The sequence below is a fragment of the Panthera tigris genome, chromosome A2 (genome assembly GCF_018350195.1).
Source record: "Panthera tigris isolate Pti1 chromosome A2, P.tigris_Pti1_mat1.1, whole genome shotgun sequence".
Classification (NCBI taxonomy): domain Eukaryota; kingdom Metazoa; phylum Chordata; class Mammalia; order Carnivora; family Felidae; genus Panthera; species Panthera tigris.
This window is the reverse complement of record NC_056661.1, coordinates 163,941,776-163,957,779: the sequence shown is the minus strand read 5'-3', so window position 1 is coordinate 163,957,779 and position 16,004 is coordinate 163,941,776. Positions and strand designations below refer to the sequence as shown.

Sequence of the window (16,004 nt, the reverse complement as noted above, 5' to 3'; positions counted from 1 at the left end):
GACCTATTTCCACGTTCCTTCAACTCACAGCTGGCTCACCCACGATTCTTTCTTCCACGTCTTCTAGCTGGACCCGTTCTGCCCACCGTGCTGGGCACGCACCATGTATCATACTTTGGATTCTCAATCATGAAAGGGACTCCCGAGGGAAGTAACGTTTCTCAATAATCATTTCCTACTTTCGTTTTAAGGCAGGGCCTGGCCCTGGAGGATGTCCGTGAACAACCTTGGTGAGCAAGTCTGTGTTCTCTGATGGTGTGCCAAGGCTCTCCGCGTTAATCTAGGGGTCAGCTTGTGCTTCCTCATCTACTGCCCTCTCCGGAGGGGAGTCTGACCTAGGACCTCTAGTTCCAAATCCCCGTGTTTCCTCCAGGAATGCCACACAGGGGGGATGGAACACGGAGTCACGCTGAGGGAACTGGTGGTTAATGGTGACACCATCAGCCCCCCCCAAAACCATGCTGCCCCTCAGTCCAGCTGTCCTAACCAGACCACTAAATCAACCCACCTATCAGCATTATGGTTAAGTTTCAGGCACAAGGGATTATGGCTAATATTCAGTGCACCTGTGATTACTGGGGGGCTTCCCACATCCCTCTACCTCCAGCTCCACTGTGCCCTAAAAGCACACCAGCCCTCCACCCATCCTTTCTAGAACAACTACATCTTTCAATAAGGACTTCATGACGTCGTGATGATGCATGGCACGCCAGGGACTATTTAAGTGTTTCCCACGTATTAACTTAAACTTCCTAACCAACTGGTGAGAAAGAAACCATGATTTATTTCTCCTAACTGTATAAATAAAAAGACGGAGTCCAGAAACAGCTAAGTAGCTTCTGGGGGCTAAGCAATGAGTAAATGGCGGGAAGAGTCAGTCAGTACTCAAGCTCAGGCGGTCTGAGTCGAGGGTCGTACACCCACCCACTGAGCCACGCTGCCCGCGATGAAGACCCTGGGAACAAGAAACGGAAACCGGAAATGGAGCCCTACTGGCGGTAACGTGACGTTAGGTGTGCGCCTCAGTGAATTCTGCGTGCGACGCGTTGGTAAACCGCCACGTCAGCTCTGGTACGTGTGAGTTCGCCGGGTCCTTGGGCTGTTACTCAAGAAGGGCTTGTGTTGTCCCAACACACTTTTTCATGTCAACTCGGATCAACAAGGAAATAAGCTTAAAAGTACAGTTGCTGTACGGAAGGGGCCACGTTCCACTGGCCCTGTCTCCTGTTCCTCCTCTGGCCCTCATCAGGAGCGCTATGACTCGGGGAAGCACAGTTTGAAGCTCACGTCTCCAAACCAAAGCCTGGGGCGGGGGAGGAGGGGAGTCTGGCTTCTCTGACGCAGTCACAGTGGGCATTCACTGGCCCACACAGCACCGAATACACACCCTTGACCTTCCTGGCTGAACGCCCTTCGCTCCCCGAGCTCACCTGTGCCCCGCTTCTGTTTCCAGAGCAGCTCTGCTGTCTTACCTGAGAGGTTTCCCTCTCTTGACTCCCTCCAAATACCCAGTGGCCTCATGCCTCTTCCTCGGCCACATGCGCGTCTCCAACAATCGGCAGGTGACTACGTTCCAACCGTGAGACGCTCAGTGCGGTGGCCCCGGGATCATCCCAGTGCCCCTGAAACCACACACCCTGACTCCTCACAGATGTAAGGAGTGGGGGGGGGAGCGGCAGAGGCCCTGCTGGGTAGACCCAGCCTGCACTGCCCTTCCAGCGGCTGGCAGTGCTGCAGGTGTCTGGGGCCCACTGGGTCCTCTCAGGCATAGAGAGCCAACTGGGGGGGTGTGCAGTGGCTTTTCACATGCACCGCAGACCCCTTCTCTCCCGGGACTTGAACTGGATGCTGAACTTGGAAACCTGGGCACATCAACTCACATCCCTACTCCTTAAGTAATCACAGCAGAAAACGTGCTTTGGTGAGTCTTTTGGCTCTAAGTGTTCTCAGGCACTTGGACTACTTCAGTGCAGGGGTCAGAGAGATCCCCACGCCCAGCGATGCATCTCCTCATTATGGGTTGCATCATCTCTATCTAATTGCGTGCACTTTGGCCCCATCTGACAGCTCCAGAACTCCACGTGCTTATTAGCACGTCTTCGGACGAAGGATGTAGCCTTCCTACAGCTCTCTGATTACGCCTTCCAAGTGTGCCCGTGACGCAGACCCTCTCCCGATTGGAGGGCTGCTGCGCCTTCTTCCTCGTTCTTGAACAGCTCAGCCCAGTTCGGGGTGGGCAAGAGAGCACTCACGACACATACGTGCAAGCCAACCCTTGTCTGGCAACGGAAAATAAAACGGCCAATCTTCACTTTGCACCATTTGTTGATGGAGACTTGAGTCAAAGTGTCAGCACAGCCTTGAGCCGCCAGGCCACTCAGCTGGGCGGAGCAGAGGGAATAGGGATCAAACAGGGGTGGCAGTCTCTGGTCTCAGCCCCCTCGTAAGTGCAGCTAAGTCCTAACTGTATTATAAAAACGGACGCTAGAGACAGGAAATGAGCCCCGGGCTAAGCACCCAGGCACAGTTCCTCTCGCAGAAACTGAGCGTTTTGGTCTGGGAACTTTAGCATTCCGCTAATGACATACGATTCCAAAATACTCTGAGTTGACTTTCCACCTGCCAACGGTCACGGAACCACGGAAAACCAAGCTGCGATCTTTTGCTTTCGCTTAAATTGCAAATTAGGTAATAGGAATTTCTAATCAAAACCAACTTATCACCTTCTTGTATTTATAGGAATCTCTTCTTCCCAAAGATACGCATTTTTCCCAATGGGACCTTCTTTTCTACTACTTTTGCTGATAACCACAAAAAGAGCCAGCAAAAAGAGTCGTGCGTAGGAAATGTATATTTCACTCGCACTTATTTTTAAATTCAGACAAAATATTACAAACGCTAGACACTGACATTTAAAGCAGATCCTACAAAAGTAAAGCCTGCTGTTTCCCTAATAACCGTTTCATCTTCTCAACTACGGTCTTGAGTTGGAAGCGCCAACTTCCACTGTTCAGAATCAAATAATAAAGAAAATCCCAAAAAGGAGAGAATCTATTTGCAGACAGTCGTGATCAACCACGTACGAGGTTCAGAGCACTAATTTTAGAACCTTTCAATTTCAGAAGAAGTCCTGAGAACACGGTTAAAGAAACGTGATTATTCAGACAGAAGCGAAGAGAGATTTTTCAGGTAGGATACCATTCGTTCGCTCGTCATTTGACAAATACTCACCGAGAACCTTGGGGGCACCAGGCACTGTACCGGGTGCCTAGATACATCAGAGGACAAACCAGCCACAGTCCCTTATGCTAGTTCAGCCAATGTCCTGATGGGGGCTGTAGAGGGCGGGGGCCAAAAATAACACAGGCATAAAAAGAAAATTATATAATTTTCTGGAAGATGATAAACACCTTCCACCTGAGCAGGGTAGGGAGTATCAGGAGTGATGCAATTTTGAATGGGGTGGGCAGTGTAGAGTCTTTGAGAAAGCAGCACTTTAGCAAAGACCGGCAGGACACCTGGGAAGAACGTTCCAGCAGGTGGAACGGCCAAGGAGAAGACCACAGGGTGAGAGTGGGGAGGCACATCGTCGCAGACCCTTCGTTCATTGTAGGAACCTTGGCTTTTACTCTGAGAGAGAGAAGTGAGGGGCCCTCGCATGGTTCCCAGCGCAGGAGTGGCCGGGCAGCTCTGACATGGGGCAGAGGATGCTGAGGGCAGCTCTCCTAGTGAGGTCAGAGCGAAGGTGATGCCCTTGACCTGCCTGCCATGAACTGGGTGGGCAAGACCAAGCAGATCTTGGATGATGATGGGCAAACCTTTCCTGGAAGCCCACTAAAGTAGGAAGATGGTGTCTGTAAGAGGAAGTGGGAGACACTGAGGGCCAGCAATGACCACTCAAGGTCCTTTCCTGCTTCAGAGACACCACAATGAGCCCCAGGAGCAATAAAAGGCTCGGAAGGCAAGACTGCTTTCTCCCCAGCTGTGGTGAAAGACAAGACCTGTTGGAGCAGAGGTGGCACGAGAAAGACCATGGGGAGGCGGGCACGGGAGCATCAGGATTCTGCTCAGGTGTTCTCCTTGTACCTGTGCAAACAACAGCCCTGCTGACTGATGTGATCCCGTCAGAGCCGCAGGACATCAACGAGGAAGCATAGCAGTGATTGAGTATTCAGTGAGGCCAGCAGCCCAACAAGGAAGCCAGATGCCCCGGCTCATCACAGCCAGCTCCCGTTTCTATAGAAACGGCACCCCTGTCTCTCATGGCACCCCCCTCTCCTTTTAATAGATAACCCGTCATTCGGGGGCTGAATTTGACAGAAGCTCAAAAATCTAGAAGAAAGGAAGAGAAATTCATGACACTTTCCCACATACAAAATGGCAATTAAATGACCATAGGCAGGATGCTAATTGGGGAGAAAGATACCGGGCTACAGCTAGATGTTTCTGCTGACGTTTCCTATTATTCAGATGAAGACACGTACCTCTCCGTTCCCACAGAGCAAATAACCTCATCCTGAATCCACTAAGACGGAAAAGCATAGCAAATGCCAAGGGCAGAGTCAAGGACCGAGACTGTTCTCCACACCGAGAACCTTCAGAGCCTCCCCCTGTGAACCAACCACCACTTCCCTGACTTGGAAGGTTTCCCGTCAAGGACCCAGAGCCTCGGCTCTAAGGCTGGCCCTCGTTGACACCCTGCAGGCCTGTGCTGGCTTCCGCCATGGCCATTTAGTGTCCTACCTAGCATCCCTCCCACTGCCCAGTCCCTGCACCCCTAACCCCTGCACACCGCCAGCATGCGCACCTGTCTTTCAAGGAATTGTTCCCACTTGCCCCCCAAATAAAGTAAGTGATGGAACAGGTAAGACTCATGCCCTACCACATCTGCAGTCCTCCCTGAAAGAATTTCTGATTCATCGTCTTTGGGAACTAAAAAGTTTGATGTGAGACACAAGAAGGCAGGGTGAAACTACCCACCCAACTTTAGGAAGTGTCAATTCTGGCCGGGGCGATGATGTAACCGAGGTCCAGAAATGAGGAACAGACCACCCACATCAACACTCGCCCCCTGCGCTCCTTGGCTCCAACCAGGTTACGCTGTGGTAACATAATCTCCATGTTTACAGACCGAAGTGCACAGCTTTCCCATTGAGCAGCTGCTCTCTGAAATACCCCTTGTTTCCATGGCAAAAGGAAGGTGAGTACAGAACCCGCCCATGCTGGTTCTGGAAGCTTCCATTTTGCAAGTGCTCCCCGCAACCGCCACTCCCGGTTCCCCAGCCAAAGTACGGCGCGGCCACACCGCCATCTAAGGGAGCAAGGGGACACAATCCCCAGAAGCATCTGCAGAGCCAAAGTGAAGACCCCTACACCCGCCCACGTGAGAAGCCAGCCCTCTTCCAGCACTTAGCCAAGTGCCCATTTGAGAAAATCTAAACCAACTCGACCTCTCTGCCCCCGTTCCTCTGCTCCCCACCTTGTGGCGACCCTATCCGTCCTTCCACCTGACCGCTATCTGCACAGAAGCTCTACCCGAGCCCACGCTCCTGCTGAAGGTCTGTATGGCTGGCAGCACATGCTGGCGAGAGAGGGAACGCGAGTGAGGCGCCGCTAACAGGTGCACTCACCTGGGAGTTGGCAGCTCCCCCGCAGCACGGTGCCCTCACACTTAGCAATGGAGAGCAGACGTTTGCACACGGGAAAAGACCGATGCGCATGATGAGAAGGACCCAGGAACTCCCCTGCGAAAGCAGCTGGGTATTCTATGATGCAGCCCGAGTGTCCTAGAACACTACAGCCATCCCCTCCATGGATATTCCTGAGAAGACCTGTAAAGGTGGGTAGAGAGGGAAGTGCTCCCTGAGGCAGGAACAAAATGAGAAGGGAAGACAGGGGACCACGTGGCTTCGTCTACAGCTCTGTCCTTCCTCAGATGCTACGGCAATGAGGGTTGGTGAGGAGAAGCCATGGAGAAGCACAAGATGCTTGTGGAAGCATCTTTCCACAAGAACAAGAGTGCGGCATGAACGTGGGGAAGCGAAAGAAAGCAAGAAAGTAGGCGGCCATGAAGCAAATGTTTAGTCTCTAAGATCAGATGCTTAATGGACAGATTCAGCGCTAAAAAGGGGGGCGCCTGGGTGGCTCAGTCGGTTAAGTGTCCAACTTCGGCTCAAGTCACGATCTCACGGTTTGTCGGTTCAAGGCCCGCATCGGGCTCTGTACTGACAGCCTGGAGCCTGCTTCAGATTCTGTGTCTCCCTCTCTCTCTCCCTCTTCCCTGCTCATGTGCTCTCTCTCTCTCTCTCTCTCTCTCACACACACACAAAAATAAAATATAACAATTAAAAATTACAACCTGAAAAGAAAGCAAAGATCCCAGTGCACTCAGGAAAAGAGAAGTGTCCCAACATCCTTCCCACTTATTCCTCCAATATAACACACAGCTGAGCCCACCTCACCACATCCTGTTTGACACCAACTTTATCAATTTTTCCATTAAAGTCAAACTTAGTACAATCAATGCCAGACTGCCTGTATGCCAAGTGTATCCCTGAATAGCTGACTGTGTAATGGCTGAAATTGAGAAACTGGGACAGAAGTCTGGAGTGGCTACGGACTGTCAAGGACCCAAGATGTGAACAATTACCAGGCACACAGGAGAGAATCTATGCAGATGACTGCTCAGTACAGGCGGTGACTCGGCACAAGTGTCACATTGTGGCCACTGTCGACCCCGACCTGAAACAAAGGACCGGAAGGATCTGGAAGATCCCTTGAATTCCCATCATGTACATTTCTAACCACAGGTGCAACATTCAGCAGATGCCAGATGAACACGGAGCCCTTGAGTTCTAATTCCTTTACCAACTTTTCCTACTGCCACTCCATACAGCAATATGCCACAGCGTGAATTATTCCACTGACCCATTTGCTCTGTTACAAGCAGAGGATGGCTATATGCGCTCACTTTTTGCTGTCGTTCTGAAATTGACATTTTGGTATCATTTTAAATTTTGTTGCATCTTTTCACATGTCAGATGATTGCTCACACAAAAGAAAGAAAGAAGGAAAGAAGGAAAGGAAGGAAGGAAGGAAGGAAGGAAGGAAGGAAGGAAGGAAGGAAGGAAGGAAGGAAAGAAAGAGAAAGAAAGAAAGGGAAAGAAAGAAAGAAAGAAAGAAAGAAAGAAAGAAAGAAAGAAAGAAAGAAAGAGAGAGAGAAAGGCGTCTGTAGTAATTGGACCATTCACACTGCAGTGGACCCCCTCTTGGGGCCGTGAACACCCACAACTCTAAAAGCTCTCAAGAAGAAATGGGAAAGGATCACCTGGTGGTTCACTTGGTTAAGCATCTGACTCTTGACTTCGGCTGAGGTCACGATCTCAGCCGTGGGATCGAGCCCCATGCTGGTCTCTGCCCTGGAGCCTGCTTGGGATTCTCTCTCTCCCTCTCTTTCTGCCCCTACCCTGCTCTCTCTCTCACATACACACACAAAATAAATAAACTTGAAAAGAAGAGATAACTTCACCTCTCACGACTGTTTTAGAGCTTTCCCATTTTTATTTCTTTTTATTTTTTAACTGGATTTTGCAGGAGGCATATGAAAGGTGTGAATAAAGTTTAGAAAACTGAGTGTATTGGAGAAAATTATTAGGGAGACAGGAGGCCAGTGTTTTCCCACCTTTAACGTCTGCTGAATCCCCTCCCCTTATACGATGCCCTTTGTTTGCAGTTCTTCCAATGCTCCTTTACTCCCTTCCCACTCCCACCCCTGCTGGCAGGTGCCACCTTGAATGCATCAAATATGCAATGCATGAAATATGACGGATACACACAATTATACAACAAGGTTCCCACTGATCCCCAAAAGCTGCTGTAGTAAGTCCAGTAGCTCTGTCTGTAACATAAGTCTTCCCAAACAGTAAACAACAGAAGACAGAAAAAATAAATTGGTCTTCTCAATTCCAAATTGGGAAAGATACCTATATCCCCGTTCCATTTTGGTTGTTTTTTTTTTTTTTTACGTAAACATGTTAAGATTGACCCAAAGTTAGGTGAGGGAAAAGTTGAGATCAAAGAAATCCAAGCACTGTAGGAAGTTTACACACTGATTTTTACAATGACTGTGAGGCCCTGGAAAATCCTTACGTTCCCTCTGAATGTAAAAAAAAAAAAAAAAAAAAAAAGTGCGTGTGAGTGTGTGTGTTTCACTTCCATCAGGCATATTGCTGGAATGATCTTAAAGTCTTCAAGCTGTTCATCTACATGTGCAGCATGAGTGAAAGGAAATTTGTTTTTTTTTAAGTTAAGCACTGTTTTAGGCCCTGAGAAAACAGCGTCTGTAGCTACCCGAGTCTCCGTCTTCCCGGCACCCCTACAAGGTTCCGATCCCTGCCTTGTGCTCACGTACAGCATCTGTCCCCACTGGCTGCTGCACAAGCCACCGTCACCTCAGATGTTCTGATTCTGGGAAGCAGAATTTTCGCTACCTGGAATTCTATCATCTGGACCTTCCAGGCCACATTGGCTTCCAGTCTCCCTGCAAAATTACATCTATGTCTATATCTTTATCATTTGTGGGGCAAAACTGAACATGTCCTGGGCTCCAAACAGATCTGGATGATGCTGGAAAGACAGCAAGAAATATAGGGAGGAAGAAAAATAAATCTATGGGGGAAAACACGTCAAACAAGTCGGAGCAAAATCTTAGACTACTGTGGAAAAACTGTTTTTCCCTTCGGCAATTAGCACATCCATTTGGAACCAAATTAATTTAAACTGTTAGATTTCATAATGTTCATACTTTTTAAGTCCAATGATACAATTAAGTTCATTCCTCCACTCAATTATGGTACCACAGAGCATACTGAGAAGAACGCAGGATAGAACGGAAGGCTGAGTTTCTCTGAGGAGCACAAGTGACTTGCCAAATACTATTCACATAATTACCTGGAGAGTTCTCATTTGTAAAATTAGATGCTATCAAATTTTAAAATGTTCTATTTCAGATAATTTCCCGATACTAGATCATTCTAAAGATAAATGTCCCAAAAGTCATTAATGAGAAAGGCTGACTGATTTTCGCTCTCTTTTTTTTTACATGTACATAAAATCAAACTCATGTGATTAAATAAAAGCAAATCATAACAGCACATGGGCACTCAATGCCCTTAACACCAAATTTATTAAGCAGAATTTAATTTTGAAAGGATTATTATACATATTATTTTTATAGGCAATGCTCTATGAAAGGGATCAATATTGTATATTGCACAGAGGCATTCTGCATGCAGTTGATAAATGCATTGTTATCATCAGAGTAATTAAAAGGAACAGGGTTATATACAATCAGCATGTACATCTTACTCAGCAACTCCTGCCAGTTGCTTGCAAAAATTAAACTCATTAATCATTCTGACTCTACGGGAGAAAAAGCTTTAGGTACAAAATTAAAAAGCTCTATTTCATGAAGAAGAAAAAAATGTCCAAAGCCAACATCTCAAGAAATTCCTGTCTACACAGTGATGCTAGAATATTAATCTCATGTAGGAAAATGAGTTGATCCCCTTTTCAAAAATATAAATTAATATGATGTTACTCTAATGCTTCAGACCTCCTTAAATCTGCAGGAAACACAGACAAGTAAATTATTTAAAAGTGGGTGCCGGCAGCACGAAAAAAGCATGCCAAATAGAGTATGCTTCCGTGTCCACCTCAAGACGTCTTAGCGCTACACAGAATTCAAATCCACTGAGAAGGCATAATGTTCACTTTCCACAAACAACTTTGGCTTTAAGCAAACACACGCTTTTGTGACTGGCTCTAGAGACCAAAGGCTTGTTAACACACTGAAATCTGTTTGTTATCATTCACAGTTGACAACTGACTCATGCAACGGAAAAGTAGTTGGGTTTACCCTTATTAATTTTTCAAGCCCACAGATCAGCTGTTTGTTAGGGTTCTCCTCCCTAGCCAAGGTGACTATGAAGACACAATGAGAATACCTATAGCGGCACTTTAAAAACAAAATCAAGGCGTAGTGCAGAGGCAAGGTATTTTTGATGCTATATCTGGCTTCACCCATGGTTCAGCAAGCACTGACTTTGCTTATGTCATGAGTCTTACTTCCTTCAATCTAGACAATTTCCCAATTATGACTACATTCTCTGTGCTGAGACAGTAAGCAAAATTTTATATAATTTTGTTACAGATGTATTATAATTTCAGCAAATTCTTTACAGACACAGAATTATATTTTTAAAACTTGAGTGATTATTCACTTTACCAAAACATTGACAGCGAGACTGTTTTAGGCAGTAAACACTCCCTATGCATTTAAAATACGTTCTGAAGTACAAAAGCTAAACTTTTCAGGACAAGTACTATGTCCAGCAGAGTGCTAAGACATAGTTTTATATGGCATTAAACTCATAAGGGGACCTCAAAGGTTATCTGGTGAAACATCTAATATAAAAAAAAAAAGAAACAAAACCATAGAGAAAATGTCATTTTTACATGATTGCATACGTGGTACACCATGCTGGGATACGGATGAAATGGCGACACTATCACAACAAATAAAGAGATTAGGAAGAAAGGTATCTAGAATAAGCAGACGTAAAGAGAGGAGGAATGTTAGGGATACATTCCGTGCAGCTGTCTTGTCGCCATCGCAAAAATGATGTAAGGTCTAGTTGCTTGACATGTGGAAAAAAAGCTCAGAAGAGAGATCAAGATGGTCACCATCAAGGTCCTTCTAATTCTACAATCCTATAAAACAGAAAAGAAAAACACCTTCAGAAGAAATGCGAGGGGATGTATATTAGAGGACGAAAGCTACTTAGCCATCTTCTAATACAGAAGCTGTAGGATAAGCTCGGCTCCCTTTACCTTCATTCTAATTTACCTGAAATCTAATTTATCTTTAGAAAGCATGAAAGGTAAAGAATAGAATGGTGGAGGACCAAAACTGGGGAGCATAGGTTCTCCCACCCTCCTACATTAAGAGTAGGAGGAAATGATGTACCCAAGAACTCAAAGACCGAGTTCAGAAAGAAAGAGACAGGACAGGAATTCAAGCCGCATCAGGAAAGACCTGCAATGCAAAAGTCGGAAATGCAGGGTGGTGGTCACCAAGACCAGGAGCTGTGACAACAAAGGCTGAAGAGGAATCACACAGGGCAGACTCCCGATGACGTTCTCTGTGTGCAGCTTCCTCAATGAGAACGGTAAGATTCAAAGTCTGCCACCAAGAAAGACAAGGAAAAGAAGACTGCTGGTGATATGCAGGTGGAATCAGTTGTAGACTACTTGATTGAGAAGTTGGACTAAAAACAAGAAAGAAAAACAGGACAATAGCCAGACCTGGCAGTAACAGACCAGTGAGGATGGACTTTGTGTCTGTTTGCAGGCAGAGAAGAAAGAACTGGTGGAGAAGGGTGACATCAAGGGATAATGTTATTAGTAATAGCAACAACATATATTCACCGAAACGGGACGAATTCCACTGCTCGGCATATAATAGGACCTACTTTGTAGGCACCGCCGTTATGAGGAGTGAGATGGCGATTCCACCTGTCTCCTCAAGTCAAAGGTCACTTGGAGCTTCATGTGATATACCCCACGGATGATCTGTCGATGACGACACTGAGCACTGTCAAATCACTCATGAGAAGAATGGGACCAAATCGGTAGTTGAAAGTTTTCGTCTTTTCCTCATGTATTAGGAAAATGATGTGAAATTAAATATTTAGAAAATTAACACTGGGGCAGAAGAACAAACATAGGCAGGGTAAAGAAACATCATATCTGTACAGCCAAACTACTTAAAACATTAAAATCGACAAATACCCATCAAAAATTCACAGGATGCTGACATCGTAGCAGTGAAAACTCAAGGTGGAGAGAACAATGGGCTGGTTGCTGGAGAACAAGCCTCATGCTGAAGATACCGGATAATGAAATTGGCCCTGTCAGGCTGACAGACATCGTAAGTCAGGGGACTGATGCTCAGCGCCTGCTTTAGCCAATTTGCTGTTTTAAAATCCCGTTTGTCATCGTGTTTGTATTGTTAGGAAATCACGTGTCAAAGAACATGAAGAATACAGGAACATACTAATGGGGCCTCAACAAGACTACTGCCTAAGCCCTACGGAGTCCTTTAAGGAATAAAACAAACAAAAAACAAAAAACATGCAAGCAGGGGCGACACAAAATCCAGTATTTTAAAATCAGTCACAGTCACAATTTCCTATTGGCAATTACTTAAATTCCATTAGAAGTCACTTCTTGCAACATTTCCTTTAAGAGTCAACTTAATTTTTAAACCTACAAAATGAATTTTAAATCAAAATGGCTATTGATTCCTCAGAGGGGTTACCCAGGTAATTGACTTTATGTTTAAATAAATTTAAGATTGATGAGGAAACTCCAATAGAAAAGGTATTCTGGTTTTATTTCTATTTCAGAGCTAACCTCACATCCCAGAACTGACCCATCCAGCCAAAGCAGGCTTTTCTCTGGTTCCGTGGAGGGGGTGTGGTGGTGGTGGGGGCAGGGGGGTTGTGAAGATAGAAAATGCAATACTAGTTAATTACCTGCTGTACAATCTCAGCATTTGATTCATCTCTACTAAATCTTGTGACTACCGTAAGTTTTATTTTGGCGGAAATTACTTATTTTTAATCATATTCAGGCATGTGTGCATATACAAAGAAGTCAAGAATGGGACTTTATTTCCCCCTTTTTGGATGGAGGGACAAGAGGCACAAGGCCCACTGGATTTTAAAGGCATGCTGTTTATCATGGTCTCCGTGACCATGGCGGGAAAGCTGTTTGTGTACCACGGAACAGCCTTCCCTGACTGACAAGCCACAGGAGGGCTATAAAGGCCGCAGGCTCTAGCGTGAGGATGTGCAGAAGGGGGCCGCGGCCATGCTTCAGCACCTCGGACAGCTCCCGCGACCCACAGCCCAGCTCCCCAACTGCTGAAATCAATGTCGTAAAAGGCAGGGCCAACATGCAAAGAGTAATACGTGATTATGATTCCATTATTATATACGTTCCTAATTACATGCATGTCTTCAGGTTTACATTTGGGTGGCAAAACGACTGCTCTCAATTCTTTCATCTTGACAAAGCTGGTATCAAAACAGCAGTTTTTACATCTATCTTTTTAAACTAGTAGTATCTCAAGCAAGATGCACCTGCCGTTCCTGAAGGAAAAGCGTTTTAATATGTACACCTATCTTTTTGTAAATTTTAGACATAACTTTTCCAAACTGAATAACATTTCTGAGAAAAGCTTTCAAGAATTTGATGCCACATTTAGCTGTCTCATTGATTTCATCATACATTTTAGATATATACATATATTTATACGTACTTCATAAGGACACTATATGTACGTACACTATGTTTATACCTGCACCTACATATCACACACACACAATTCTGAATTTTCCAGGAAAAAACACTGGTGTCAGGTCTTCCTGAATTTAAGTCAGATACACGGGTCAGAGCCACATCAGCAGAAATCCTCTTCAAATGTTAGGTCCCCAATTTGCTCCCCAGTTCAACCCTTTTGCTCATCTGAGAAACGGTGCCAGGCATACATCAAACCGAAAAGAAGGAACTATAACCAGATGCTCCAAACTAAGAAGAAAGAAAAAAAGAGAGGAAGATGGGTGGAGATCATCAGAAACAAAATTCAGAAACCACTGCCTTTCTTTCCTCCTGGCGCCACCTAGAGCCTATCCAATGGAAACTGCACTGTTCTCACTCCAAGCATAACAATTCAACAGTTTTAAGTCAGACTTAAGGCAAAAAGTGCATAATTTCTGTCTGCATTGCAGTTCAATTGTCTTCCCCAAGATTCTCAGTAACCAAATCCTCCAGAATTTTTCACCAACTGCCCAAAAACCCCTCCTCAGAGACTTCTAGTTCCTTGAACCAGATGCCTGAAGAATCCACACATCTCCCGCAGGACCTGACCCACTGAAGTGAGGGACATCTCTCTGCTTGCTATCTGTGTAACCAGGGGAGTCTGGAAATGATCCAAAAGAAAATAGGAAGGTTGCGTGCAAAATCTGATACAGGCTGTGGTGTGTGCATGTGTGTGCGTGTATGGACACAGACTACACTTGCCACAAACTTCTGTCATCCCTATCAGTCTTCACATCCTCCCTCCGTAAAACAAAAAATGACCAGTGACAACAACAAAACCTCAGTGGCTTTTTTTCAGAATTGTCCCTGTGAAAGCCCTTCCCCCCAACCTTGCACTATTAAAGAAAAACCAAATGGTGAAGCAGTGGGACCTGAGACAAGACATGTTTGAGTGACCTAACAGCCTGCTCCGGGCAGGGACCGGTACTGCCCTGGGTTGTCAGGGGAGGCTATCTGAGAGGCTTGTGTGAGGACCTGTGCCCAGGTGCACCCAGGTAGCAAACTCCTCCAAGGCACACGCAGCAGGTTCCACGACACAACGCACCCTGCTTATCCCCAGGGGCCGGAGCAGCTAAGCTACAGCTCTCCCTGTCAGTCCCAGAGCTTGTCTGGGATTTTTCTCTTTTCCCCGGGGAAGAGAACGTCTCAACAAGGGCAGTTGCCTCTTTTTGTGGTCTTCCCCGGACATCTGAATAGCTAGAAGGGATCAACAGAGGTGGCTGGACTCATCCATCTAAGCAGCCCGCTCTGTCCAGCCTGAGTCATCGGTTACTAAGGTGATATGCAAATCCAACCTTTGAAACCCAGGCTTTCAGCCCAAGAAGAGTAGGAAACAAGCAGAAGAAGAAGTTTTCTCCTAACACAGGTCTAAGGTAGAGCTATTAGTCCAAGCCTGGTCGACAGAGACAGGCAGGGCCTGACTCCCATCAGCAAAAATTGTGCCGGGCCCAGGAACAGGACGCTGGGCCTCGGATGCTAGTGTTTTGCACCCCCTGCCAAAAGGAAATCACCACCCACACGATCCGCACTGGAGGGGAAAGTGGCCTGGAGAGGGGAGAAGTGCAGGCCACGTGAGTAAAGGGACAGCAAGAAGGAGGTGAGGAGGGCGCAATGCATAGATTGTAGTGACAGGTGGGAAGCCTGGGACTTCATCTTCCCCAGTCTTAAAGCAGGGGGGAAAAAAAAGGAAGGAAGGGAGAGAGGAAGGGAGGGAGGGAGAGAGGGAGGAAGGAAGATCAAGTTGTAATCGCAGACCGGCTGAACTGTCGCCTTAGGACGCATACCCCTGTACAGTGACAACAGACACCCACACACCCACTGCCACCCCCAGCCTTCCCCCATCCCGGCAGCGCAGCCCCGCAGACGCTGCTCTCTCAGGCACCAACTCCCGGCCGCCGCCGCTGCAGACCGAGCCCCGCTTCGGGACGGCGGTGACCGAGATCGGCGCCGGCGCCGAGGAGCGAGCGCTCCCGGGAGGCAGAAGAGGGGAGGGGAGGGGAGCCGCGAGGGCGACCCCGACCCTCGCAGATGCGGAGCGCACGCGGCTCCCCGAGCGCTCGGCCCCAAGCCCCGCGCCGCCCCCCACCCACCAAGATGCTCTTACGTCCTCGTCGTCACCGTCGCTCCGCGCCTGATACTGGAACCGGGGCCGGCCACCCGCGCCGCCGCCGCCGCCGCCGCGCTCCCGGGGCGCCGCCGCGGGCGCGGGGACTCCGAGGGGCTTGGGCCCCGCGCCGTCCTCCTCCGGCCCCTGGCCGCCCAGGAGGTGGCTGGCCTCCGGGGGCGCCGGGAAGGAGCGCGAGGTGTTGATCTTGCCCGTGAACCTCTGGTAGAGCGAAGCCATCGGTGCCCGCGCCCTCGCCGGCTGCCCGGGGGGGCGTTCTGCGCCGCGCCTTCCCCTCTCGGGGCCCCCGCTCCCCACCCCCTCCGGGGGGGAAAGGGAAGAAGCCGCAGAAGAAAGGGAAGCGGCAGCCGCCGCTCCTCCCGCGCGCCACTCTCAAGTCGCCGCCGGGCGACTGCCTGGCTCGGCTCCTCCGCCCCCTCCCCCGGCGGCTCGGCGG

At 47.8% G+C, this 16,004-nt stretch overlaps 1 protein-coding gene and 1 pseudogene across 3 annotated transcripts in view; one reads left to right on the top strand and one right to left on the bottom strand.

Annotated features, from left to right (window-relative positions):
- The window catches only part of DPP6 (dipeptidyl peptidase like 6), an 854,635-nt gene that overhangs the window by 692,698 nt on the left and 145,933 nt on the right, over positions 1–16,004 (bottom strand). For 2 of the 3 annotated variants that reach the window (XM_042976101.1, XM_042976107.1), the window contains exon 1: positions 15,548–15,787. The exons of the other annotated variant lie outside the window; for it this stretch is intronic. In XM_042976101.1, the coding sequence (XP_042832035.1) occupies positions 15,548–15,787 (240 nt within the window). Of the gene's footprint in view, positions 1–15,547; positions 15,788–16,004 lie in introns of those variants that run through there. 3 annotated transcript variants of the gene reach the window in all.
- On the top strand, positions 5,684–6,858 carry LOC102953934 (annotated as a pseudogene).